The sequence below is a fragment of the Podarcis bocagei genome, assembly GCF_964188305.1.
Source record: "Podarcis bocagei genome assembly, chromosome: 13".
Lineage (NCBI taxonomy): Eukaryota > Metazoa > Chordata > Lepidosauria > Squamata > Lacertidae > Podarcis > Podarcis bocagei.
The window spans coordinates 31,026,930-31,054,847 of record NC_138138.1 but is presented as its reverse complement, the minus strand read 5'-3'; the positions used below and the strand labels follow the sequence as shown (position 1 = coordinate 31,054,847).

At 37.7% G+C, this 27,918-nt stretch overlaps 4 protein-coding genes across 4 annotated transcripts; all 4 read left to right on the top strand.

Moving 5' to 3' along the window:
- Positions 1-3,767: 3,767 nt before the first annotated feature.
- LOC308570569 (olfactory receptor 13H1-like) lies at positions 3,768-5,402 on the top strand (the record flags this gene model as incomplete). The annotated part of the gene is made up of 2 exons (XM_081165486.1): positions 3,768-3,830; positions 4,467-5,402. The coding sequence occupies exon 2, from the start codon at positions 4,479-4,481 to the stop codon at positions 5,400-5,402; it is 924 nt and encodes a 307-aa protein (XP_081021612.1). The 5' UTR covers positions 3,768-3,830; positions 4,467-4,478.
- A 5,199-nt stretch (positions 5,403-10,601) lies between these two features.
- LOC308570571 (olfactory receptor 13H1-like) lies at positions 10,602-11,525 on the top strand (the record flags this gene model as incomplete). Its single annotated transcript, XM_081165488.1, has 1 exon — positions 10,602-11,525. The coding sequence occupies one exon, from the start codon at positions 10,602-10,604 to the stop codon at positions 11,523-11,525; it is 924 nt and encodes a 307-aa protein (XP_081021614.1).
- A 9,166-nt stretch (positions 11,526-20,691) lies between these two features.
- Positions 20,692-21,621, top strand: LOC308570664 (olfactory receptor 13H1-like; the record flags this gene model as incomplete). The annotated part of the gene is made up of 1 exon (XM_081165575.1): positions 20,692-21,621. One exon carries the CDS (start codon positions 20,692-20,694, stop codon positions 21,619-21,621), a length of 930 nt encoding a protein of 309 aa, XP_081021701.1.
- Positions 21,622-26,802: 5,181 nt separating this feature from the next.
- LOC308570572 (olfactory receptor 13H1-like) lies at positions 26,803-27,723 on the top strand (the record flags this gene model as incomplete). The annotated part of the gene is made up of 1 exon (XM_081165489.1): positions 26,803-27,723. The coding sequence occupies one exon, from the start codon at positions 26,803-26,805 to the stop codon at positions 27,721-27,723; it is 921 nt and encodes a 306-aa protein (XP_081021615.1).
- Positions 27,724-27,918: the final 195 nt, after the last annotated feature.

The window sequence follows — 27,918 nt, the reverse complement described above, 5'->3', positions numbered from 1 at the left end:
TCTTTTAATGTAACCCTTTTAATAGGTTGTTAGTTTTGTTAATTAAGAATATGGAGATGTCTATTTTTTTCTGAAAGGAACAAAAAATGAAAATAAAGGAAATGTGCAGTTTTTCTTCACATAATGTATCTGCTCTATATAAGTACCTTAGCTGTGGCAGATGAAAGCATCTAGTTGTGCTGCAAAGGATGCACCATAGCTCTTCTTCTCATTGTGCTCCTCCCTGTAGGCATTCCTCTTTTGGTCACTGCTATGGATACACAACTTGCCTGTCTGTCTCTAGGCACTGTGGTTGTATACAAGGGTTGATGTTCCCTGCCTTCAGGTCATGTATGCAGACATCTTTGTAACACAGAGTTAGTCTGCCAACAGGCCTGGTGCCAGAAGCCATCTCCACATAGAGCACATCCTTGGAGACCCTGACATATTCCATACTGTGGACATGGGCAAGCCAGCATAGATGTCACTGAGACAGGAGTGTGAACCTAGTCAGATAATAAAATAATAAACATTATTATAAATAAATAAATAAATCCAAGAGGTGAGTTGGTTAACTACTCTATATAACATGACTTCTCTTCAGTTAGTATGCATCCTTTAATCAGGCTGTGTCAGGTACTGTCTGGATGAGGAGTGTGAGGATCCTTCCATCCAGGAGATTCCCAGGCAAGATGAAGACTTAGACCCCTGGTCCTGGTGGTGGGACAATGGGGAGGGTTGAGCTGGGTGGTGGTGGAAGCATGAGGGTGGAGTGATCAAGGGGGGTTAGAAGGCCTTTCCAGGACAGGGCTGGAGGTTGAGCATCTTGGTGTGAATGCATACAGAAACAGGGAGGAATCAGAGAGTACACCTGCCATACCATAGCAGGGTAGTCTCAATCCTGCTGGCTCTCTTCCTCTCACACACCCCTTTAGTAGAGTCCTACATGTTGCCTAGCAATGAGCCAGAAAGACCCAGAGTAGGAGCTCATCCCCACGTCACAGTCTCTTGTCTGTTGCGGACGGCTCCAGAGTGAGAGGCTAGAGGGGAATGGCAGGGCCAGAGCTCAAGTTTCCTTTAACGTCTCAAGCTGAAGGAGTTAAGCCCGGGAGAACTCACTATGTTACTTTCTGTGAATAAAAAGTCAAGTGCATTCCAAGTCTCTGGCCTCTTTCTTATTGACCTGTGGGGGCCTGGCACTTCCCTGTTAGCCTTCATTACAGGCTGTAAGTCTAGTTAGAAAATGCAGCATGGACACATTAATGGCAAAATGTAATACTGATCTTCTTCTTCTTAAAGAAATGGGAGTGCCTGATCACCTCATCTGTCTCCTGAGAAATCTCTATGTGGGACAAGAAGCTACAGTTAGAACTGGATATGGAACAATTGATTGGTTCCAAATTGGGAAAGGAGTACGGCAAGGCTGTATATTGTCTCCCTGCTTATTTAACTTATATGCAGAATTCATCATGCGAAAGGCTGGGCTGGATGAATCCCAAGCCGGAATTAAGATTGCCGGAAGAAATATCAACAACCTCAGATATGCAGATGACACAACCTTGATGGCAGAAAGTGAAGAGGAATTAAAGAACCTTTTGTTGAGGGTGAAAGAGGAGAGCGCAAAAAATGGTCTGAAGCTCAACATCAAAAAAAAAACAAAAATCATGGCCACTGGGCCCATCACCTCCTGGCAAATAGAAGGGGAAGAAATGGAGGCAGTGAGAGATTTTACTTTCTTGGGCTCCATGATCAGTGCAGATGGTGACAGCAGTCACGAAATTAAAAGACGCCTGCTCCTTGGGAGAAAGGCGATGGCAAACCTAGACAACATCTTAAAAAGCAGAGACATCACCTTGCCAACAAAGGTCCGTATAGTAAAAGCCATGGTTTTCCCAGTAGTGATGTATGGAAGTGAGAGCTGGACCATCAAGAAGGCTGATCGCCGAAGAATTGATGCTTTTGAATTATGGTGCTGGAGGAGACTCTTGAGAGTCCCATGGACTGCAAGAAGATCAAACCTCTCCATTCTGAAGGAAATCAGCCCTGAGCGCTCACTGGAAGGACAGATCGTGAAGCTGAGGCTCCAATACTTTGGCCACCTCATGAGAAGAGAAGACTCCCTGGAAAAGACCCTGATGTTGGGAAAGATGGAGGGCACAAGGAGAAGGGGACGACAGAGAATGAGATGGTTGGATGGTGTTCTTGAAGCTACCAGCATGAGTTTGATCAAACTGCGGGAGGCAGTGGAGGACAGAAGTGCCTGGCATGCTCTGGTCCATGGAGTCACGAAGAGTCGGACACGACTAAACGACTAAACAACAACAACAATACTGAATCCTGCTGACTAGACATGCGGATGATTTCTACTGGTTATGGTTACAGGTCTGGCCTTCAGGGAAGTGGACACTATCTAGATGATTATGTATTAATGGGGCCAGCTTCATTGCAGGCTTGTTGGCAACTCATGGAGTTCACCACTTTGACAGGGGAACTGTGCATTCCACTGGCCGCAGATAAGACCGGTGGTCCAGCCACTATTAGGGATATAATAAGATTCAGTGGCCCAGACTGAAAAGTTAGTCTGTAAGGTCTGATTGATCAGTTGCTACAGCAAAAGAAGGCCACTTCAAGGCAGGTGCAATCCCGTCTCAGTCACCTGAACTTCACTTGCCAGGTTATAGCCCCAGGCAGAGTCTTTTGCATTTCTCTAGCCCAACTCTAGCCCTCCTGCATATTGGCTCCCCATCATCATGTTAGTCTCACAAAAGCTTCCAAAGCTTATGTATTGGTTTGGCTAAAGTTCCTCCAGGATGATAGTACTGGCCTAATATTTCTGGGCAGGAAGTTGCAAAGTGCCACCAGCACTTTAGAAGACTCTACTGTTTTCTAGTAAACTTGGTGTGATTCCTTTTCATTAAATGGTTGAGGCCTAAACACTCTTTGCTGAACATACAGTGGTACCTTGGTTATCGAAGGGGCTTGGCTCCCGAACAAATCGGCTCCCGAGCACTTCAAACCCTGAAGTGAGTGTTCTGGTTTGCAAATGTTTTTTGGAAGCTGAACGTGTGACACAGCTTCAGCAGTTTCCAATTGAGTGCAGGAGGCTCCTGCAGCCAATCAGAAGCCATGCCTTGGTTTTCGAACAGTTCCAGGAGTCAAACATACTCCCAGAATGGATCAAGTTCAACAACCAAGGTACCACTGTAAATAGTTTTGTGATAATAACTATATATTTATATGACTAGTTATAAGAGTTCCTTGAATGCTTTCAAGTAAATTAGTCAGTCGGGATTATTTCATATGGGAATGCAGAAGGATATAGCTGAAATCAAGAAGTAATATAATGTTATGTATCTTTATCCAGATGTGACAATGCTTCAGTATATTTTTTCATTGAAACATAAATACACCTGATTAAGAACCAAATCTGTGTTATCTATACACAGATAGCTATTGAAGGGCCAGAGAGCATATGAAAAAGAACTCAGAAAGTAAATGCCATATAGCCAGCTTTGAGATTTTAATTGTATTAGTTCATTTTTAAATTGATAAAGCTACTAAGCCAAAAGGAATCAGAAAAAAGGATTCTGCAAACATATTGATATTAATGTGCTAGATACAGAACAGTTTTGAATTTAAGGGATAATTAAAAATATTACTTTTTAATTTGCAAGGAACTCCATCATAGCTGCAAAAAGGCCCACTTTCTTTCCCAAAGTCTCTTGAAATTGTTGTTGTGTTATCCTACCAGAACTATGGGGAAAATATTTGGAAATAACCAGAATACACTGAATGTTTTTAGAGAAAGCCTATTGTCAAAACTGAATAGATTTGAAGATTGTATTTAAAAGGTAAGCTATCATTTTTAATTAACCTTATGTATTCCACTTAGTTATTCTTGGATATGCTAGCTTGTACATTAAATACTATGCCTCTGTTGTATAAAGCTTCATTAGAAGAGTTACATGCATACTTACATATCTACCACTGACATGAATGAAAAAGTACTTAAAAGAAATAAAATTATATTATATGGGAGTCATATATTCAAATGTCTGAAATCTCACTCTAATATAGCACAAGAAATAGACAAAATTATTTTGCATTCTATTGACCTGTTATTTTTATGTTAAACAATTTTTTAGTGAATTCACTTAGAAATCTTTTTAAAATGTGTTCATGATGTTTCCCCAGATGTGGTGTGAGAACGCAGGAACATAGGAAAGAAAAAAAGGGAAACATCTAAAAAGATCTCAGGCTTTCTCAATAAATTACCTGTGATGCATATTAGTTGAGCTGTCTATCCAGGGAGTTTCTATAATTTTGATCCTACACATTTTTATCTAATCATAGCATTATCAATTTCAAGGTTGATACTGTAGTTTCAATACTGTAAATGTCTAGTTTATATATAAATTCTGTTACTTTCTCAAATATTAAGCAACTTTTATTTCTCCCCTGATAACCAAAAACAAATCTTTATACAGGACTTAGAGGATATGAATGAGTCTGAAATAACTGAGTTCATCCTCATTGGATTTTCTGGACATCCCAAAACAAAGATAGGATTGGCGGCTTTAATGACCATCATCTACTTGGGAAACATAATCGGAAATGGACTCATTCTGTTTGTAGTCATAGCTGATCCTCGGCTCCATAATCCAATGTACTTCTTCCTTTGTAATCTGTCCATCATTGATATCTGTCTTTGTACATCTTCAGTTCCACAATCTATTGCCAACTGTTTGGTGGACAGACCCATCATGTCTTTTGCTAAATGTTACACTCAGATGTACACTGGTATATACCTTGGATCAACAGAATGTTTCTTGTTGGCAGTCATGGCTTATGACCGGTATGTTGCCATCTCCAATCCACTCCGTTATATGCTTATCATGAACTGGAAAGTTTGCATTGTTTTGGCTATTGTATCTTGGACCATGGCCTTCTTACTTGCTATTGTTCCCTGTCTTGCAAACCCTGCCCACTTCTGTGGACATAATGAGGTGGATCATTTTGCATGTGAGCTCACAGCCATCATGAAATTAATTTGTTCTAACATGGCTGTGGGACAACTGTCGATGTACTTCACCAGCACCGGCACAATTCTTTTCCCCTTTTGTTTCATCCTTTTTTCGTATGCACGTATCCTTGTGGCCATTTTGAGAATCCATTCATCTGGAAGCAGACTGAAAGCTTTCTCTACTTGTGGATCTCACCTAGCTGTGGTGCTGGTGTTCTTTGGAAATGCTATAGCACTATACATCAAACCTCAGTCTAAAGACAAACAAGCTAGTGACAAAATTATTTATATCTTTAATCAAGCACTGGTACCCATGTTAAACCCTTTAATCTACACACTGAGAAACCAGGATGTATTAGGAGCACTTAAAAAGGTGGTGGGGAAGAACCTGCAGTCATAATATTGGATGAATCTTGTGAGTTTTAATGGCATTTTAAATTATCATATCACTGTCATGTTTTTAATAAGCTTTTTAAAAAAATTCCTTGTAAATAACCCTATATTTCTGAAATGTGCAATAAAAGGAAATAAAAACATAAAAAATAAAACATAATAATAAGAAACTAAAGCACAGGTTTTGTTGTCATAATGTATGACCTCTTTATCTATCATCTATCTATCCAGTTGTTCTGTAAATCAGATATGGGTTATCCTACCCGAATGATTTAATCTGTTCAATATATTAGAAAGATAAGCTATTATTTTACTGATAAAGCAGAAATGGTGAATTGGTGGTCCTACAAATGATCTTTGACTCCTTCTCAGAGCAGCCTGAGACTGAGCAACCGTAATAAGTACTCAGGGATGATAGAAGCTTTAGTCCTGCAATATTTAGAAGTCCACAGGTTCCTCAACCCTATGATAAAGCAAATAATTTGGAAACCAAAAGGCCCAGTTATCAGATGAAATCTTCCTATAACCTAGCATTGAATCACCTCTGGTTTCTGGAACTAAATAAGCCCGGCAGAGATCTTAATTTGTTCTGTAAAGTCATGTTTGCCAAGTCAAGCCACGTCCTTCCACCCTACACCTGATGTCAAAAATTTAAATTCTGAGAAGTTATTTAGAATGTATAAAAATGTTCCAAATACCGGCCGAAAGTGTCAAGAAAAATGAAGGGACATTTTATCATGCTTGGTGGACATGTAAAAAAGCTTTTAAATAGTATTGGATTCAAATACATACGCTGATACAGAGGATTTTGGAGATCAAGTTTCATTTGAAACTAGAACTCTTCCTACTGGGACTAATGGATATAAAATTAGAAAAAGACTGAAACTTTATTTCAATATGTTTCAATATAACAGAAATACATTTGTTTCAATATAGCAGCAATACATTTATATGCACAGATACCTACAGTTGACGATAGTTATTAAAATTACTGGACTTAGCAGAGTTAGTGAAATCAATGTGCTTAATCAGAATAATCACTGTTAATATTTACTAAAGATTGGAAACTTCTTATAGACTTTTTGCATGAAAAAGAAAATGAACTTTTAATATCTAGCTTTGAAAATTGAAAATAATGTTGGTTTATAGAAGGTGGATTTGCTGTTGGGTGTTATCTTGGAGTGGGTGTGTTGAATAATTTTCTATATAGCTGGCAGATGAAGAATCAGAAGTTCTCTTTATTTTTATCCCCCCCCCTTTCCCATTCATTTATTCCCTTCTTTTCCCTATTTCTGCCCTGTGTTTTTATTTAGATTAGCATTCTGGTCTTGATAAAAAGATATCTGATAGTCATATTTGTACCCCCCCCCCAATTTTAATAACATTTACTAAAAAAAGAAAAAATAAATAGGCAACTTTTAAAAATTAACGCATACAACTGCAAGGTGATTTTTTAGTCCAATCCACAACCTTGCTATATTTCCAGTCATTTCTTTGGAAAATGAGATACAGCATAATATAGACAACATTTATGTGTTATACAATAGAACAGAAGACCTATAAGCATTTTACAAGTCTATTATATTCTTCCAGAATACCAATAAAATGCAAAATAAACATTAATTTCAGGCGTTTGTGTGTGTGGACGTGTGTGTGTGTAAACTAGCATGTATAAAATGTGTTTACTTTTCAACATAACACAACTTCTGGAGCACAAAAAATAATAGGAGGCACCCAAAACAATGCCATAATGTTGTCTGCCTAATATCCTAGGGTAGAAAGTTCTAAAGTGCCACCTACACTTTTTTAAGACCAGACTCAGTGGATGCAGGAGGGGATCAGAATAACCCTTGAGTGTGTTCAAGTAAGTTCAGTGGGATTAATTTTGCTTAAGTTGTTGAGGTCTACTGTTTCATTGTGAAACCTAGTTTTCTGATGGTAACTTCAGATTTATAAGCTGGATAGTTGTAGATCTATTTTCAACGCTCTCAAACAAAGTAGTCAGTGGGGATTGTATCATATGGGAATGCGGAAGGGCAAATCAGAAATGAAGAACTAAAATAGAACTGTGTATCTTTAGCTGGATGTAACAATGCACACACACAAATACACATACCTGTCTGTTTAGGAATTAAACTTATGCTACTTATATAAGGAGAGTATGCTTTTTTAAACATCAGCTCATTGTGGTAGATTTCCCCCCACAATTTTGGTAAGATAATTCAAGAATATTTTGGTAACATAATGCAAGACTGAGAAGAAGATGTTTGGAGCTATAGTGCCATTTTTTGCAAATTAAAAACGTAATATATTTAGTTCTCCCATAAATTCAAAACAGTTCTAGATCTAGTGTATTACTAACAACACAGGTTCAGAATCCATGTTACTGATTCCTTTTGACTCACTATGTTCATCAAATTAAAAAGAAAGGAAAGCAATAAAGGTCTGAAAGCTGGCTATAGCACTTTTACTTTCTTAATTATTTTTCTTACATTATCCAGGCCTTCAGTAATTGTCACAACTGAGTAGATTTTTCACCCTCATTTGAAGAGATTTTTCAAAAGGTAAGCTCTTCTTTAATTGACATGATTATTTGGATTCCACTGTTTCGATTTGTATTGTAAACAACTCTGTGATCCTTGGATGAAGAACAATATATAAATTTAATAATATTATGAAAATAATATACCTCTGTTCTATAAAGCTTCATTAAAAGTGTCACAATGCATCAGTCCAACTGAAATCCCTGGAATTTTTAAAGATTTAACTTTGACAAAGCCTTACCCATTTTTAACCTTCATCTGAAAGGGACGAAAATCAATGAAATAATAATCTGGGATGCTTCCAGCCAACTGAAAACAGTTTTTTCCCCTTCCTCTTGCAACTGTTAAAAATGTTTTAGAAACATGCTGGGGAATTTTAAAATTTGCCTTAAATGAAAACATGTTGTTTTGTTTTTTATTAGTGTGCATTTGAAAGTGTAGAAACCATCACATAGTTCTAGATAAAATGGAAGATAACAAAATAAGAGAAAATAGCTTTAAAACCCCTATTTCACATATAAATTATAATTAGATAGCATAGCATAGTTACCTTATACTGAGTCACACCATTAGGCCATTTAGCTCATTATCTTCTAAACCGACCAACAGTGACTCTTTGGGGTTTCAGACGGGGAGCGTTTTTGTCCCTATCTGAAAATGCCAGAGATTGAATTAGGAACCATCTGCACACAAACCAGATGCTCTTCCATTGAGCTGCAGCCCTCCTTCCTAAATTATCAGATATTATGACATTAGGTATATGCAGATAAAATGAATGCCTATTGGTATCAATCAGTTTGGCTGAATAGTGTTTTGTGTATTTGGTCTACCAAAGGGACGTGGGTGGCGCTGTGGTCTAAACCACAGAGCCTAGGGCATGTCAGTCAGAAGGTCGGCAGTTTGAATCCACACAAAGGGATGAGCTCCCATTGCTCATTTCCTGCTCCTGCCAACCTAGCATTTCGAAAGCATGTCAAAGCGCAAGTAGATAAATAGGTATCGCTCTAACGGGAAGGTAAATGGCGTTTCCGTGCGCTGCTCTGGTTCGCCAGAAGCAGCTTAGTCATGCTGGACACATGACCCGGAAGCTGTACGCAGGCTCCCATGGTCAGTAAAGCAAGATGAGCGCCGCAACCCCTGAGTCGTCCGCGACTGGACCTAACAGTCAGGGGTTCCTTTACCTTTATTTGGTCTACTGCCTCTAGCACTTTTTACTAACTTATTCCAAATGGAACTTAGCCACATCATAGAAGCATTAGCCATGTCAGACCAATGGTCCATGTAACTTTTTGTTTTGTTCTTCAAATGATGCATAGTAAGGTACTGCTTGAGCTTTTGCAAGCAGGCATGATAGAGCAACCAATCCTCCTTCGTTAGGTCCCACCACCCAGTGTTTACATGTGTAGTGTCTGTGTAGTGTACCTTTTTCAAAGATGCTTAATAGCAGAGGCAGATTGACCATCATTTGGAGGAAGAAATCCATCGTATTTGGTGCAGTCCCAAGATGATATTTATTCATCTTTGGGTTTTTCAGTTTATTCTGGCAGATCTATTGTACTGCTATTGTTAGAGTCATATTTTAATTTTTAATTATTTCTAATAAATCCCAGTACAAAACCTGGAGCCATATGTAACTCAATTGGTTTCCTTTCTACTGAACAATTCTATAGTTGGAATTAGGAGAATTATACAGAAATATTTGTTTTTCATTGGATATTGGATATATTAAATTAACTATATTGCTTTGGAATTAAGGCCAGAATGGGCTTCATGAATTTTCTGATCTTAACCTTGGGGTCAATAATTATAAATGGACTCATGGTCTTAAGTAGTTGCTAAGTTGAATGCACATTTTTCATTTTTCCATGGTTGACACTCTTTTACCACCACTTCATTCTCATAAGCTAAAACGCTGTTTAGTGGACAAACCTATCATGCCATTAACCAGGTGTATGTTGCAATCTCCAGTCCCATACATTATATGATCATCATGAAATAATATGTTTGCATTGCAATGCATGCCTCATGTACATAAACTTGCAGTTGGTAGCTGTGCCCTTGTATTGTCTCATGCACTTCATATTTCCTACTGTTTCGAGCTTTGCTGATTCAGCAAATTAATTTGGACACAGTGATACATAACATGTAGCATGTAGCATGTAACATGTAGCATGTGAGGTTTCGTTAAATGGATCTACTCAGTGAGCATATTGGACAAACTGGTTATGAAGTACATGTTCTTTCCCCCCCAAGTCTCCTTCCCTACAATATCACTGGGTTTTTTTTGTATATCAGTTATGTGATGCATGTTGTTGTTGTTGTTCTGCCCTATACCCAGAGGTCTCAGGGTGGTTCACAGGGTAGTTCACGGAATAAAATCAAAATATAAAGCCACAAAATACGTAATCAAAATAAAAACAACAACCCAATATCCCCAACCCCCCTCCGCTTGATTATCTATTTAGCTATCAGTTCTATAGTTCAGATCCTAAAAAATGTTGATGCAATTTAATGGTATCAATATCTTGGTTCGCAATATTCATATAAATTAGATTTATATATAAGTTTGATTAAATATGGTTAATCATCTCGCTTTATCAGATATTGAATATCTTTAATATCTTCCTTGATCACTCCAAAAAATCTTTCTGCAGAGCGTATAAATGAATGAGTCTGAAATAACTGAGTTCATCCTCATTGGATTTTCTGGACATCCCAAAACAAAGATAGGATTGGCGGCTTTAATGACCATCATCTACTTGGGAAACATAATCGGAAATGGACTCATTCTGTTTGTAGTCATAGCTGATCCTCGGCTCCATAATCCAATGTACTTCTTCCTTTGTAATCTGTCCATCATTGATATCTGTCTTTGTACATCTTCAGTTCCACAATCTATTGCCAACTGTTTGGTGGACAGACCCATCGTGTCTTTTGCTAAATGTTACATTCAGATGTACACTGGTATATACCTTGCATCAACAGAATGTTTCTTGTTGGCAGTCATGGCTTATGACCGGTATGTTGCCATCTCCAATCCACTCCGTTATATGCTTATCATGAACTGGAAAGTTTGCATTGTTTTGGCTATTGTATCATGGACAATGGCCTTCTTACTTGCTATTGTTCCCTGTCTTGCAAACCCTGCCCACTTCTGTGGACATAATGAGGTGGATCATTTTGCATGTGAGCTCACAGCCATCATGAAATTAATTTGTTCTAACATGGCTGTGGGACAACTGTCAATGTACTTCACCAGCACCGGCACAGTCCTTTTTCCCTTCTGTTTCATCCTTTTTTCATATGCACGTATCCTTGTGGCCATTTTGAGAATCCATTCATCTGGAAGCAGACTGAAAGCTTTCTCTACTTGTGGATCTCACCTAGCTGTGGTGCTGGTGTTCTTTGGAAATGCTATAGCACTATACATCAAACCTCAGTCTAAAGACAAACAGGTTAGTGACAAAATTATTTATATCTTTAATGCAGCACTGGTACCCATGTTAAACCCTTTAATCTATACACTGAGAAACCAGGATGTGTTAGGAGGGCTCAAAAGGCTGGTGGAGAAGAAACTGCAGTCATAATATTGGATGAATCTTATGAATTTTAATGGCATTTTAAATTATCATATCACTGTCATGTTTTTAATAAGCTTTTTTTAAAAAAAATCCTTGTAAATAACTTTATATTTATGAAATGTGCAATAAAAGGAAATAAAAACATAAAAAATAAAACATAATAATAAGAAACTAAAGCATAGGTTTTGTTGTCATAATGTATGACCTTTTTATCTATCATCTAGCTATCTAGTTGTTCTGTAAATCAGATATGGGCTATCCTACCCGAATGATTTAATCTGTTCAATATATTAGAAAGATAAGCTATTATTTTACTGATAAAGCAGAAATGGTGAATTGGTGGTCCTACAAATGATCTTTGACTCCTTCTCTCAGCAGCCTGAGCAACCGTAATAAGTACTCAGGGATGATAGAAGCTTTAGTCCTGCAATATTTAGAAGTCCACAGGTTCCTCAACCCTATGATAAAGCAAATAATTTGGAAACCAAAAGGCCCAGTTATCAGATGAAATCTTCCTATAACCTAGCATTGAATCACCTCTGGTTTCTGGAACTAAATAAGCCCGGCAGAGATCTTAATTTGTTCTGTAAAGTCATGTTTGCCAAGTCAAGCCACGTCCTTCCACCCTACACCTGATGTCAAAAATTTAAATTCTGAGAAGTTATTTAGAATGTATAAAAATGTTCCAAATACCGGCCGAAAGTGTCAAGAAAAATGAAGGGACATTTTATCATGCTTGGTGGACATGTAAAAAAGCTTTTAAATAGTATTGGATTCAAATACATACGCTGATACAGAGGATTTTGGAGATCAAGTTTCATTTGAAACTAGAACTCTTCCTACTGGGACTAATGGATATAAAATTAGAAAAAGACTGAAACTTTATTTCAATATGTTTCAATATAGCAGAAATACATTTGTTTCAATATAGCAGCAATACATTTATATGCACAGATACCTACAGTTGATGATAGTTATTAAAATTACTGGACTTAGCAGAGTTAGTGAAATCAATGTGCTTAATCAGAATAATCACTGTTAAAATTTACTAAAGATTGGAAACTTCTTATAGACTTTTTGCATGAAAAAGAAAATGAACTTTTAATATCTAGCTTTGAAAATTGAAAATAATGTTGGTTTATAGAAGGTGGATTTGCTGTTGGGTGTTATCTTGGAGTGGGTGTGTTGAATAATTTTCTATATAGCTGGCAGATGAAGAATCAGAAGTTCTCTTTATTTTTATCCCCCCCCCTTTCCCATTCATTTATTCCCTTCTTTTCCCTATTTCTGCCCTGTGTTTTTATTTAGATTAGCATTTTAGTCTTGATAAAAAGATATCTGATAGTCATATTTGTACCCCCCCAATTTCAATAACATTTACTAAAAAAAGAAAAATAAATAGGCAACTTTTAAAAATTAACGCATACAACTGCAAGGTGATTTTTTAGTCCAATCCACAACCTTGCCATATTTCCAGTCATTTAAAAGTTGCCTATTTATTTTTCCAGTCATTTCTTTGGAAAATGAGATACAGCATAATATAGACAACATTTATGTGTTATACAATAGAACAGAAGACCTATAAGCATTTTACAAGTCTATTATATTCTTCCAGAATACCAATAAAATGCAAAATAAACATTAATTTCAGGTGTTTGTGTGTGTGGACGTGTGTGTGTGTAAACTAGCTTGTATAAAACGTGTATACTTTTCAACATAACACAACTTCTGGAGCACAAAAAATAATAGGAGGCACCCAAAACAAAGCCATAATGTTGTCTGCCTAATATCCTAGGGTAGAAAGTTCTAAAGTGCCACCTACACTTTTTTAAGACCAGACTCAGTGGATGCAGGAGGGGATCAGAATAACCCTTGAGTGTGTTCAAGTAAGTTCAGTGGGATTAATTTTGCTCAAGTTGTTGAGGTCTACTGTTTCATTGTGAAACCTAGTTTTCTGATGATAACTTCAGATTTATAAGCTGGATAGTTGTAGATCTATTTTCAACGCTCTCAAACAAAGTAGTCAGTGGGGATTGTATCATATGGGAATGCGGAAGGGCAAATCAGAAATGAAGAACTAATATAGCACTGTGTATCTTTAGCTGGATGTAACAATGCACACACACAAATACACATACCTGTCTGTTTAGGAATTAAACTTATGCTACTTATATAAGGAGAGTATGCTTTTTTAAACATCAGCTCATTGTGGTAGATTTCCCCCCACAATTTTGGTAAGATAATTCAAGAATATTTTGGTAACATAATGCAAGACTGAGAAGAAGATGTTTGGAGCTATAGTGCCATGAAAGCTTTCTCTACTTGTGGATCTCACCTAGTTGTAGTGCTGGTGTTCTTTGGAAATTCTATAATCACATATATCAAACCTCAATCTAAGGACAGTCATACTATTGATAAAATTATTTACCGGTATATCTTTAATGCAGCACTGATACCCATGTTAAACCCTTTAATCTATACACTAGAAACCAGGATGTGTTAGGAGGGCTCAAAAGGCTGGTGGAGAAGAAACTGCAGTCATAGTGTTGATTGAATCTAGTTTGTTTAGACATTATTTTAAACTGTCATGACACTTATATTTTCAGTTTTCTTTGGGTGAAAGGGAGGGGGTAATGGAGCTGCATTAATATTTTTCTAAACAGAGTGAATAATATTGATAATAATAGAAATAAAAACAAAAAGATAGGTTTCATTTATATAACATATCCACTGTATATACTCAATTACTCAATCCAGTGGTTCTATAAATCCTGAGAGCAGAATATATTCAAATAATGAACAAATTCTCTATAGCAAATTAAGCTCTGGGGAGAATGCATAATATGAACCTATGAGGACTTTAAAAAGAAAAATGCATTCCAATACATAGTGATGAGAAAAATGCTTTACCCATGAGGATATCCTCATGGGTAAAGCATTTCTTCTAGCCAATTTTATCTGTGCAAAAGCACTTACAGAACCTAAATGAAACAGCCCATAGGCAGAGCTTTTTTTCAGCTGGAACTCACCAGAACCCAGGAAGGTGTTCATGCTGAGTTCTGGCACCTCTTTTTCTAAAAAAAAATATTTAAAAATGGCACTGCCCATGGGCGCAAGGCTTTATCAATATACCAGCAGTGATTAAATTCGAAACCCAGCATTCAGAAATCATCTGGATGCACAGGGGAGCAGGCAGAAAGCAGATTCAGTGTCACATTTTGCCAAAGGTACAGCACAATCTGATCAACTTCATCATGATACACAGAGGCATTCCACACTGAGCATAATTTAAGTGGGATTACATCATTCACAGACACACCCGCCCCCTGCCTAGGATATGACAGATTGTGAAATACTTGCCCAGAGCCTTTTTGGATATGAGGCCCAAAGTATGCACCTGAAAATCCTCTAGGGGTGGGTCCATGCAGGGGTCAGAAATCCTCTCTGTGGCTCTCTCTCTTTCTGCAGCAATGTCAGGATGCTCCCTGAATAAACTCTGGTTGGAGGCCTCATGGCAACTGTGCTCACCCATCACTGGGATCCTCAAATCTTGGGTGGAACCATCCAAGATATATTGAGTGGCTTGATGGTTCACATAAAGTTAACACAGAGGGTATACAGCCACTAACTTGATAGGTATGGAGGCTATACACCAGTCCTGAAAGACTTACATTGGCTCCCAGTACGTTTCTGAGCACAATTCAAAAGTGTTGGTACTGACTTTAAAGCCCTAAATGACCTTGGTTCAGTATACCTGAAGGAGTGTCTCCACCCCTGTCGTACAGCCCAGACACTGCGATCCAGCTCTGAGGGCCTTCTGGCGGTTCCCTCCCTGAGAGAAGTGAGGTTACAGGAAACCATGCAGAGGGCCTTTTTGGTAGTGGTGCCCATCCTGTGGAACGCCCTCCCATCAGATATCAAGGAAATACACAACTATCTTACTTTTAAAATACATCTGAAGGCAGCCCTGTTTAGGGAAGTTTTTGATGTTTGATTACAGGTAGGTAGCCGTGTTGGTCTGCTGCAGTCGAAACAAAATAAAAAAAAATCCCTTAGAGACCAACTAAATTTGTTATTCGTATGAGCTTTCGTGTGCATGTACACTTCTTCAGATTATGAATTCTTCAGATGTATCTGAAGAAGTGTGCATGTACACAAAAGCTCATACCAATAACAATCTTAGCTGGTCTCTAAGGTGCTACTGGAAGGAATTTTTTAAATTTAATTTTAATATTTGATGTTTTATTGTGCTTTTATTTGTTAAATCATTTTTATTAATTTCCCAATAAAAAACATCCAATTAACATATCAAATCATAATCAAATAAAAAGGGGAAAAAACTAAAATAAAAAGGTCAAATTATCTTAAAATTTTAATTATTAATTTTTCAGGCTTCCTATAGTCTGGACCTTGAAGCATAACTCCAAATCTCAATTCTGTTTCTTGTTGTTGTTTCCATATTTCCACATCTCAATTATAACACTCTAAGTTCTTGTCTCTGTCTCTGCGATTCTCAATCATGTCAGAAATCATATATCCTTTCGTCTGTCAAGTATAGCTTTATTTGTGTAATATACTTTTCCAACTGTCTTTTTGCTAGCACAGCTTCAACTGGCTCCATTCCAGTCTGGGCTGTTATCCAACTCTCTGAAGTTTAATGTCACGACAACTCCCAAATCATTAATCCTTCCAGTCCAAGCTGTTGTCCAAACCTTCCTTTTGAGATTTAAAAATACAGTACCTTCCACATTATTGAGTTATTCTTTATAATTATTAAGCAGGCTGTTTGCTATGTTGCAATATATCAGTCATTTGGTGATCGATCAGCCTTCCTGACTGTTTTAAAAAACAATATTTCACAATAAAATGGCATGTGGAAATTACATGCCTGGGGAGGCTTGTGGAAACAAAACAAAAAAAGAAAAAGAGGTTTTCAAGAGGTGCCAAAAACAAGACTATGAAGGTGCTTGCCTGCTATTACTGTTCAGACCAGCCCTTCCAACGTGCAATTTAGTGAGAGTGAGCAACAGGGAAGAGACAGAGGCGATGGAACCAGAAAACACTGTTGTGCACTTTTTCTTATATGACTGCAATTAGATGGTGGTGAATGCTAGGATCCATGTCACTCCAGTATAAATTCTAAAAGTGACCCACTATGCCTCAATAGATATTAATGCAACACTTTAATGAGTTTGATTACTAGCCCCGTTCACATTAGCACACACCCTAATCTGTGAAGATCTTCAAATAAATAAAGGCAAAAATGAAGCTGGCGATATCCATAGACCATCCTATGGCCTCCTTTGTGAGGATGTTGACTCTCCTTCCATGGATTTTTTTTAAAATATAATTTTTATTAACAGGCCAATCAAATCACATTAATTCCAAATCACATTAGTTCCAAATTATACAGCCAGAATTTTGTTGGGGGTACCCATACTTCAGGCTCCGAAAGGGATCCAAACATCACTCTTGCTGCTGCTTTAATTAAAGAGTTCTATCCAGTTCTGTTCAGATAGTCTCTTTGTTATTTTCCTCATCTTCTTGTTGTTATCATATATTCCTTTCTTTGTTATCTCTGATAATCTTCACAAGTGGATTGAAAACAAACATATCCTGTGTGGGTTTTACACTCTCCAAGAGTCATATCACATAAAGGACAGACGCCATTTCCACACCTCCGTAAATAACATTCCCACAGTCTGTCCGTTGATTTCCACAGGCTTGCCAATCTATATCTCAGGGGGCCCTGCCAGGTCAAGATCACATTCCGATAACCATACATTCACATTCCAATGACCCTGGTCCTCCTCCCCCTCGACCTCCTATGGGCAAGCCTGTCTTAACGAAACTCCATTTGTAACTGCGTCATAAAACTTTCTTTACATTCCCCGATGTTTCCACCAGTCCTCTCTTTGATCAGTAATTCATTTCCACACAGTTATTAATCTCCTGCTTGTGATTAGTAATTTGCAATGATTCTTCTCTCTGGAGGGGAGGGTTATTGGTACTCACATAAGACCAAAAAAAAAGGAAAAGTTTTTTCCTCCCCCCCTTTCCATTTCACTCCAACATACCAATCTTTTAATGATGATTCTTCACTTGATTTATTGTCCAGCCTGTCACTCCACTCACAGAGATCCCATTAATCAGCAGTCTTTACTCCCGATCTTCACTTGATGTATGTGCATTAGCTTCTTTCCAATTATATATTTCCAATTATATATTTCGAGCTAATGCTAACCAGTGCGCGATTAGAGACAGTGTCAGGGAGAGCCGACCTCACCCGAGGGCTTCGTGCCAAGTGCCCTCACCCCCTTCTTTCGAATCCGGGGGTGAATTATGGACACAGCTGGCAAGGCAGTCCCCCCCCATTCCCTTGGGGGGGCAAGGGAGGCTGCATACTCCCATATCAGCCTCTTAATTACCTTGTGTGCATCAGAGAGATGTTATTGTCGGCCATCTTCCAATGCGCCCCCTGGTGGCCCCCTCCATGGATGTTTTTTAAGTCATTTGTTATGGATGCTTTATTTGAGATTCCTGCATCACAAAGGATTCGACTAGATGAACTTCTGGGTTGCTTTCAACTCTATAATTCTATGATTCTATATTTCTGGGTACATTTAGCAATTAAGGCTCTTAAACAAACAATCTTGTGAATGCATGGATATTAGAAGCTCCTTTTCAGTGTGTTCATTTTGACTCTAATTACCCTCTACACAGCAAAGAAGAACACAAGGAGTTTCTTGCTGGGACAGGAAAAAGCCCATTTAATCCAACATCTTGTTTTCCAAAGAGACTATGGGAGGCTCACCAGCAGGACCTGTCCAACACAAGTTTTCCTTCAGATTAAGCATTATGTAGGTCTATATTCCTGCAGAGTGGCATGAAAGTTTGTATTGTTTAAGAATATACTTGAGAATGCTGATTCATTCCCCTGGGATTATGCACCAATGGGAGTGAAGAGGGAGAGTATTCATTAAAAATAGCAAGCAACTAAGGAACAAAGTCAAACAAAGTCCCATTGGGCTTTTTTTTTACTGTTATATGGATGCATAAGAACAACAACAACAACAAAATAGTCGGATTTTTGTTCTGTGGAACACAAAAGAAGACTTTATTCATGTAAGTATTTATTGTGGGGCTGCACAGGGACAATTTTCCCTGTGCAAATTTTCAATTATGATGCCATCATGAAAGAGATGCAAAATGCATCCTCTTATACGGTATCTAGTTTTACTTAATTTTCTTCTTCTTATTATTATTATTTTGAAATCTCATAAAAGATTATGTTGAATTTGTTTTCCTAGTTGCCATTCAAACATCTTTAGATTTTTCTCATTGTTCCACATACTGATTGGATCCAATTCCCATGTAATTTAAAGAATCCTGCTTCTTGATTTAATAACAAATGCAGACACAGGACATCCACAGAGCCTTAAAGGGCAAAAGCATTTAAAGGTATTGTTGTGTTTTCATTTCATTCTTTATTTCTCTTGCCAAATTTATCCAGCTGAAAGATGCTGTGCTCTGTTTTGACAAACTGTTAGTATTCAAACTGCAATCAGATGAAGCGAAATCGCTTGGATCTAGATTTGCTTTTAGGCAATTCACATATTGCAGTTTCTAGGGTATATAAAGTGAAATACTTGAGTTCATATTTCTGAGAGAGATCTAGTAGGGATGTGTGTGTTTGTTTTGCCATGGCAGGTGTCCAGAGAGTGAGAGAGATTCTCAGCAGAGTTTTAAAGGATTTTCTTGAAGGTATTCAAAACTAAATGACAAAAAATAAGCACGTTTCAATGCTGCTGGTTGTGCTTCCTATTTTATACTTTATAAAATTCACGTCTGCCTAATAAAATAGTCTTTCCACTGAAATGCTATATTGGATATTATGCCAGTGCACTCATCCTAATACAATTGTTCATTTATTTTAATGGTTTCATGGTAGTGGTTTATTTTGTTATTGGTATTTCTAAATTTTTCCTTCACTTTTCCTGTAATTAAGTTCTTGAGAAATATATCAGCTTCACTAATGGCATTGAAGTGTTGTTGCTGTTTTTCAATTATTCCTAAAGTGGAATGTGAGGTTTTCCAATGCACAGCAATACAAACTTAAGTTATCATGAATAAAATTCTTAACAGCTCTAGACGTACTGGTTCATTTTTAAAAAAAATCATGTAAAACATATTTCCAAAATAAGTGGGTATAACTATCAAATATGCGTTAAAGCTGTCCTAACAGATTCACATCTCCAACATTATTATTAATGTCATTTGGATGTATCTCATTTAACATAGGTGGAGAAAGATATATTGTTTGTAAGGTGAGTTTTAGTTCAGTTGTTTCATCACCATGCAAATGTTTCAACATAGACTGCAATCCTATACCCACTTACCTTAGAGTAGCTCCAGCCAAACTGAATGGAGCTTACTTCTAAGTAGATATGTCCAGGGATGTGCTTTGAATCGCTTAATGATTTAGCATAATTTATATTCCGAACCTGCAACAAAAAGCTATATTTCCAAGGTGCCCCAACAACCAAAACAACAATCATAAATAAAGATAAAAAGTTTACTGGAAAATGGTTCTTTTTGTAAATTAATGGAATAATAAAATCATAGCTAAGCAACATTCATTTATTTATTTTCTTAAGAAAAGGTAAATAATTAATACTTTATAATAATTTTATTTTAACTATATTTACATCTTTATTAATCTTGTCTATAAATTTGAGTATGTTTTCTTGTTTTTTTGTTTACCAAAAATGCATTTTTGTTTTTGTTTTTTATATAGCATATTTATAAACTTAAAAAGTCCTAAACAAATACATTTTGGATTACATTTTATTGCTTTCAAAGTATTGTTTTTCATAATTTATTCAAGAATCTCCTACTCTCATTTGAATAAAAAGAATGCATGCAAAGAATTATACAATGTGAATTATTTAAATTATACAATGTGAATTATTTTTCCTATGATACTTGAAGAGAAGTAATATTTTCATGCTAACTTTCTGATTAAATAAAATAAATAAAGCATCATAAGAAAAAGCCATCCTCCTCGCTGACTGAAAGGCTTACTTGCATAACGTTTTTGTAATTTGACCGTGGCCTTGATTTAGATTAATTCCTTTCTCCATGTCTTTGCAGATAATACTGAATTCAGGATATGGAAGAGGAAAATGAGACAACAGTGACTGAGTTTGTCCTTATCGGCTATTCTGGTAGACCAAAGACAAGGATAGGATTACTCGTTTTCATAACTGTTGTGTATTCTATAACAGTGGTGGGAAATGGCCTCATCATCTTGGTGATTGCAGGTGATCCTCGACTGCACAACCCCATGTACTTTTTCCTCAGTAACCTTTCCCTCCTTGACATTGTATATTCAACATCTTCAGTCCCACAGTCCATTGAAAACCTTCTGGTAGACAAGCCCACCATGTCCTATACAATGTGTTACTTGCAAATGAGCATTAGTGTTGGCTTGGGTGTGACTGAATGCTTCCTTTTGGCCATCATGGCTTATGATCGGTATATAGCCATTTCCAGTCCACTACATTACACACTAATAATGAGCAGGAAGTTTTGTATTCAGTTAGCAGCTGGGACATGGACAAGTGGCATATTCTTGGGGGTAATCCCGATTTATACCATGCCAGCTCGCTTTTGTAAACAAAATGTGATTGACCATTTGACATGTGAACTCAAAGCAGTTTTGAAGTTGGTTTGCTCAGATACTTCCATGAACCAACTGGTGATGTTCTTAACTGGCGTTCTTACCTTGCTTGCCCCCTTTGCCTTTATCATTTTCTCATATTTGCGTATTGTTGTGGCAATTCTGAGAATTCATTCATCAGGTGGGAGACTGAAGGCTTTCTCCACATGTGCATCCCACTTGACAGTAGTAACAATATTCTATGGCACTGCTATATTCTCGTATCTCCAACCACAAACTAAAAGTACCCATGAATTAGACAAGATAATTTCTGCCTTCTATGGAATTGTGACTCCCATGTTAAATCCACTCATATATACACTCAGGAATCAGGAAGTAAAAGGAGCATTAAAAAGACTTGTGGGAAGAAAAGAGAAATAATAATTAAAAAATGAGCATAGATAGAGATATAGTGAACAGAATTAAGTTCTCATAGGTGCTGCTACTTTTGAACAAGCCTTTATCCACTGGTATGTTCTACTTGATTGTGATAAAAAAATAATTAAATGGCGCCACTATATTCTATTATTTTCTACCCCCTAGTTAAATCTACTGGGGATGTAGAATTAAGCTTATGTTGTGCAATGATCTCTGCAAGTGCGATTGAATTTTCCTTTCTTCTCTCCCCATGCTTTCTCCACACTCCTCCCAGTTGACTCTGAAGGATTGGGGATGATACTAAGCACGTTTCTGGGGTGCACAGGGGAAGGAGAGGTTGGGACTTGCAAAAGTTGTTACAGTCATGCAGTGATTGAGGTCACAACCATACCATATATTAAAAGCACATTGCTTCCCTCAAAGAAACATGGTAATTGTAGTTCCATTTCACTTGCAGTAGGACCCACAGAGCATAATGGGCCTGACTACTAATTGAATAAGCATGCACACAATTGCACTGTAAATTAATTAGAAGTGGACTTATAATGTTGGTTGTGAGTACTAACTCTTCGCTTCACAACCTTATGTACTTTTTCCGTCATGAACTCTCCTTCTCTTGTAGCTAATATTTTTCACCTTTCAGAGCACAGTTTCTAGAAAACCTGTAATTTCATTTGTCAAATGTGTTGCTCAAATAACCAGGGTGCTTTTCTAGGGCATAGCTCAAAGCAGTCAGAGATTATAAACATTTATGACCAGTATGCTTCTTTCTTTCCTTTATTTTCTTGTGTTATATATTCAATATGAATGTAAGAATCAGAAACAGATGGTACAGGACTCAAGGACATGCCTTCTTGCTATGGCTGGTTCTATGTCAGTCAATGAAGTCTAATATTTATGGGCACCATACTTCTGAGGCTCTGGCACTTCTAAATCTCATATCTCAGTTGGTCAGCTGCTTGTTTTTCATGCTTCTCCCCCTTCTTATTTCCCAATCCTTCCATTTTAACTCATGGAGAAGTAATTGAAACTTGTAAAAGAGCTTGGAATTAGAATATGGTTACTCAGTAGCATTCTTCAGAGGTCCATGCCTATGTGATTAGATTTTTGCAAGAAGGAGAGTGGGGGAAAGTCCATCTGCCCTGTTCCTTCATTGAATTCTAATCACGCAAAGCGTGTTCTCCCTAAAATGAGAGCACGGGTTGCGGTGTGGGCTGCCAGGCCAGCCCTCTGTTGCCAGGCAGGTTAATAGTTATTGCCTGGTGCAATGATTGGCTGACTAGGTTGCTGGGGCAAATTGCTTGTAGCAAATTGGTGGGTGGGACCATAGTCTTTAAATATTGGGGCACTCTGGCTTTTGCTTTCTCTTTAGCAGAGTGCATCAGATCGCCTGCCCGCCCGCCCCCCCTGTGTTCTGGTTGACCTTGCTTTGCCTGTCATGGGGTCGTCTGCCTTGGGGCAGGGGCCTAGTAGGAATTTTACCATTTGGCTGATTGGCTGGTGCCACTTGGTTTTTGCCTACTACTTAGCAATTCGTCACAACTTGTAAGGTTGCGGTTAGGCATTGGTTATAAAAAGCTGGTGGTGGAGGGGTCAGGATAGGCTGTGCCTACCCCTCCAATGGTGTGCGAAGGGAATTCTGTTAAAGGAATCCTGGGGCTTGCCATGATTTTGTCCAATCCCTGAAATGGGACCAGGGCCGGCAAGCCTTGGGGAGCTGGTTGGATGAGCGGTGAGGGCTGTCGCTCAGCTCAACTGATCCCCAACATTGTCTTTCCCTTCACTGGCTTCCGATGGAGTTCGGAATGTCAGTTCTCTCCCAAGCGCGGGGACAGATAGTCATAACCAATGTCTAAGCAACCACTCATAGATTTTGTATTTTAATAAAGTTGTGGCCAAAATAGTGCCCAAAAACCTTAAATTTAAATTACGTGTGTTTTGTGAATTATTTTGAGGGGTGGCTTTGGGACCTACACACGGAACTATATATCATTTCATGAACTGGGAGCTGAAATACTTTGGGGAGATTACTCTGCTCTCCACACAGTTTAGAATCCTGGACTGTAAGGGTCCTAAATCACAGTGGAGCCTACTAGGGATGTTGAAGATGTGGAAATGGCTGATATTCCCATATTCATCCTGTGTCCAGAACAGAAATCAATCAACCCAGTGACTAGAAATCGGTAATAACTGTTGTTATTTAATGACACTGTGCAATGGACATGTAATGTATGACATCCCCTGCTGTTTAATTTGTGTGGTGTCCCCCCCCCCCGCCCTTTGCATTGACAATAAATGCTGTGGAAATAAAGTATGTTATTTATGTAAATTTGTAACATACATAAATGAAGTTAAAAAATTATGTAAATTGCATTGAATAGTGAATGAGACAAATAAAATTGACCCCTAGAGCCAACATAACAGATTCCAAGCTATGATAAAGCCCGTCATCTACACACTCAGAAATCGGGAAGTAAAAGGAGCATTAAGAAGACTTGTGGGAAGCAGAAAGGTGTCACAGTAAAAGTATATTTAAAAAGGGAGCAATGCTTTACTGGACCTGTTCTGATCATATTGCTAATAAAAGATTCTTGCAAATCTAGTTGACTTGTCAAAGGTAAACATTTTTAGGTAGAAGTATCTCCATCCATGTCATTCAGTGGCCAACCTATTCAAATTCTAAGGAAATGTATGTAGATAAAGGGAATTTGGAAATCAGCTCATCATGAAATGAAACAGTGAGGGGGGTGAGTTTGGAACTGCTGTGAAACACAGGAACATTGAAAGTCACCTTATACAAGCTCAGACCACTGATCCATGTGGTTCGGCATTGTCTTCCTTGACTGGTAGCAGATTTCCAGGATTTCAGGCAGGGAAATTTGCAACACTACCTGGAGGTGTTGGGAAATATTTCGTGTACAATGTACTCTACTGCTGTGTTATGGACCACCCCCACATATAATACACTAGATTTCTTTCTTTTTCTTTGCAATATGAACAGGTACAGATGAAACTCTGTATTGCATGAGTGTTCTTGAGGCTGCTGAATCAATGAGGCTCCTGGGACTATGTACCCAAGGGAATGCAGAATAAGAATGTAAACTAACTAAGGAAAAAAACTGAGAGAAGGACTTTTCTTTCCAAGAACATATATCTACTGCCTTCTGCAATGCCCTTCTCTCTACTGGGAACATTGGGAACTTTCCAAGGATCAGAAATTGATACTCTATTAATGCAACCCTTTATCCTGTGTACCCATAATGTTATAAAACCTTTTCAGATTAAGGGTCCACCTTTACCTCAAATATTAATTTTTCAACCTGCTTTTATTTATTTATTTTTTACCTTCCATAAAAGACTGCTCTGGAGGGCCATCTTGGGTCTGGCTGTGAACCCTGAGTGGATCATGATGCACCAGGTGAAGACCAGTGGTTAAAAAATGTCAACTCTCAGTTTAATAACAAATGCTGATGGAGGACACCCAAAATGCTTTGAGGGTCAAAGGCGTTTGAAGGTATTCACTGTCTATTTTAAAAGTATATTTCTATATGTATTGAATGAGCAACCGTCTCTTTTTAAAAGAGAAAATGAACTTGAAAGATGTATTCAGCTTGTAAATTTATTGGGAAGATGAAACAAAAACAAAAACAAAAATTCAAATGAGCAAACAGCAATCGATTTATCCGCATTTACTGGTTTGGGCATCCATTGTAAGCACACACAAAATGCAGTCCCACAAATCTTATTTGTTTGATCACTTTATGAAAAACTTAGAGTATATCTGAATGAATTCAGTATGTCTTTACTTATGATTAATAATAATAATAATAAAATTTATTTATATCCCGCCCTCCCCGGCCGAAGCTGGGCTCAGGGTGTTGGATGCAATCCTATATGAACTTACCTTCACAAGTCCCTTTGAACTCTGATGTTTGTGGGACTGAAATTGAAAGCAGCAGTATAATTATAATGTTATGGAGGTTTGCAGAAGAAGAGTTTTCCATCATCCTTCTGCAGCTCTTTTGGAGAGTCAGGGAGATTCCCTGAACAATGTATTGCTTCAGTGGCAGGGGAAATCACAAAAGTGTAACTTGAATCCTGAGTTAAATGAATTTAAGTAAGTTAGCATTAACTTTCTCCCATTAGTCCAACTGAATTAAGACAATATGGAGACTTCTGCATAAATACAAAGTACAAGATTTAATTATTAATTGGACTGTGTGATCCTTGCTGCATTCACCAGAAGGATCAAAAGTTGCCCTTCATTTTTAGTGCCTCTTCCCAATGCATCCATCAGGAAATTCTTATATTCATTGCTTAAAAATAGCACTCATTCAGGATAGTTCCATCATTTCACTGTACTTAGGCAACATTTTTATCTTTTCAAATGATACTGGGTAAATTTTGTCGTCTTGCTGGAAAACTTCCGTGTGACCATAATTTCTGAATTATTAATGCAGCTTTTCTAAAATATGTACCGTATTTTTCGCTCTATAAGATGCACCAGACCATAAGACACACCTAGTTTTTTGAGGAAGAAAACAAGAAAAAAAATATTCTGAATCTCAGAAGCCAGAACAGCAAGAGGGATCGCTATGCAATGAAAGCAGCAATCCCTCTTGCTGTTCTGGCTTCTGGGATATCTGCGCAGCATGCATTCGCTCCATAAGATGCACACACATTTCCCCTTACTTTTTAGGATTGAAAAAGTGAATTTTATAGAGCAAAAAATACGGTATTTCAGATGGTCTCTGGGAGATGTATGCTATACTATTAACAAGTCAGACCCCAATGTGTGCCAAGATTATGCGTGATCAGCCAGCCATTTGATGATGAGATTAAACCAGCAAGATACAGAAGAAGAAATGGCAGATCAATAGGGGATTTCCATAGTTTGCAATGCATTTATACAAACTTTTTGCTTTTATAACTAAACTATTTCTCAGTTAAACAGGATAAAATGTAGGAAGGTTACAAGAGTGCCTAAATGGCTGCAATTTAGTTTTTATACAATTTTTAAAGGGAGCAATTTGTAACATTTTAAAAATAACTGCATGTTAATCTGCATTTTACAGTATGTTAATGACTGAAATACCTGAATACTATTGACTAGCAAGTTGGTTATTTCCTTTCTTTAGAAAATCCCATTCTCAGTGTCATTCATGATAATACTTGGTTCAGGCTATGGAAGAGGAAAATGAGACTACAGTGACTGAATTTGTCCTCATTGGCTATTCTGGTCGACCAAAGACAAGGATGGGATTAATAGCATTCCTGACAGCTGTCTACTCCATAACCATTGCGGGAAATGTTCTTATTATTTTGGGCACCATTGCTGATCCTCGACTCCACAACCCCATGTACTTTTTCCTTGGTAATCTGTCCTTCCTTGACATTGGGTATTCAACTACTTCCATCCCACAGGCCATTGCAAATCTCCTGGTGGACAAACCTACCATGTCCTTTGCAATGTGTTCCTTGCAAGCCAGCAGTGGTGTCTGGTTAGGTACAACTGAATGCTTCCTGTTGGCTGTCATGGCTTATGACAGGCTTATAGCCATTTCCAGCCCACTACATTACATGTTAATCATGAACAAGAGATTGTGCATTCAGTTAGCAGCTGGGACATGGTCAAGTGGCCTTTTTTTAGGGGTTATTCCCATTTATGCCATGCCGGCTCGCTTTTGTGGGAGAAATGTCATCAATCATTTCACATGTGAACTCATAGCTGTTATGAAGCTTATTTGTTCAGATACCTCCGTGAGCCAACTGCTTATGTTCTTCTCTGGATCCCTCTCATTGCTTGTTCCTTTTGCCTTTATCCTTTTCTCATATTTACGCATTATTGTGGCAGTTCTGAGAATCCATTCATCAGGTGGGAGACTGAAGGCTTTTTCCACATGTGCCTCCCATTTGACTGTGGTAACCATTTTCTATGGCACTGCTATATTCTCATATATCCGACCTCAAACTAAAACCACAAATGAACTGGATAAAGCAATTTCTCTCTTCTATGGAACTGTGACCCCCATGTTAAACCCACTCATCTACACACTCAGAAATCAAGAAGTAAAAGGAGCCTTAAGAAGACTTATTGTAAGGTAAAGGAATTATTAAAAAGAATGAAACAAATGGGATTCAATAATGAAAAAACAACCAAGTTATGGAAAGATATTGTCCCTCCTATTGAGAAATGGTTGATAAAATTATTGGACTTAGCTGAGATAACAAACTTATCATGTTTAATCAGGAAAAAATCATTATATTCTTTTTTAGGGTTAGAAACCTCTTATGAACATT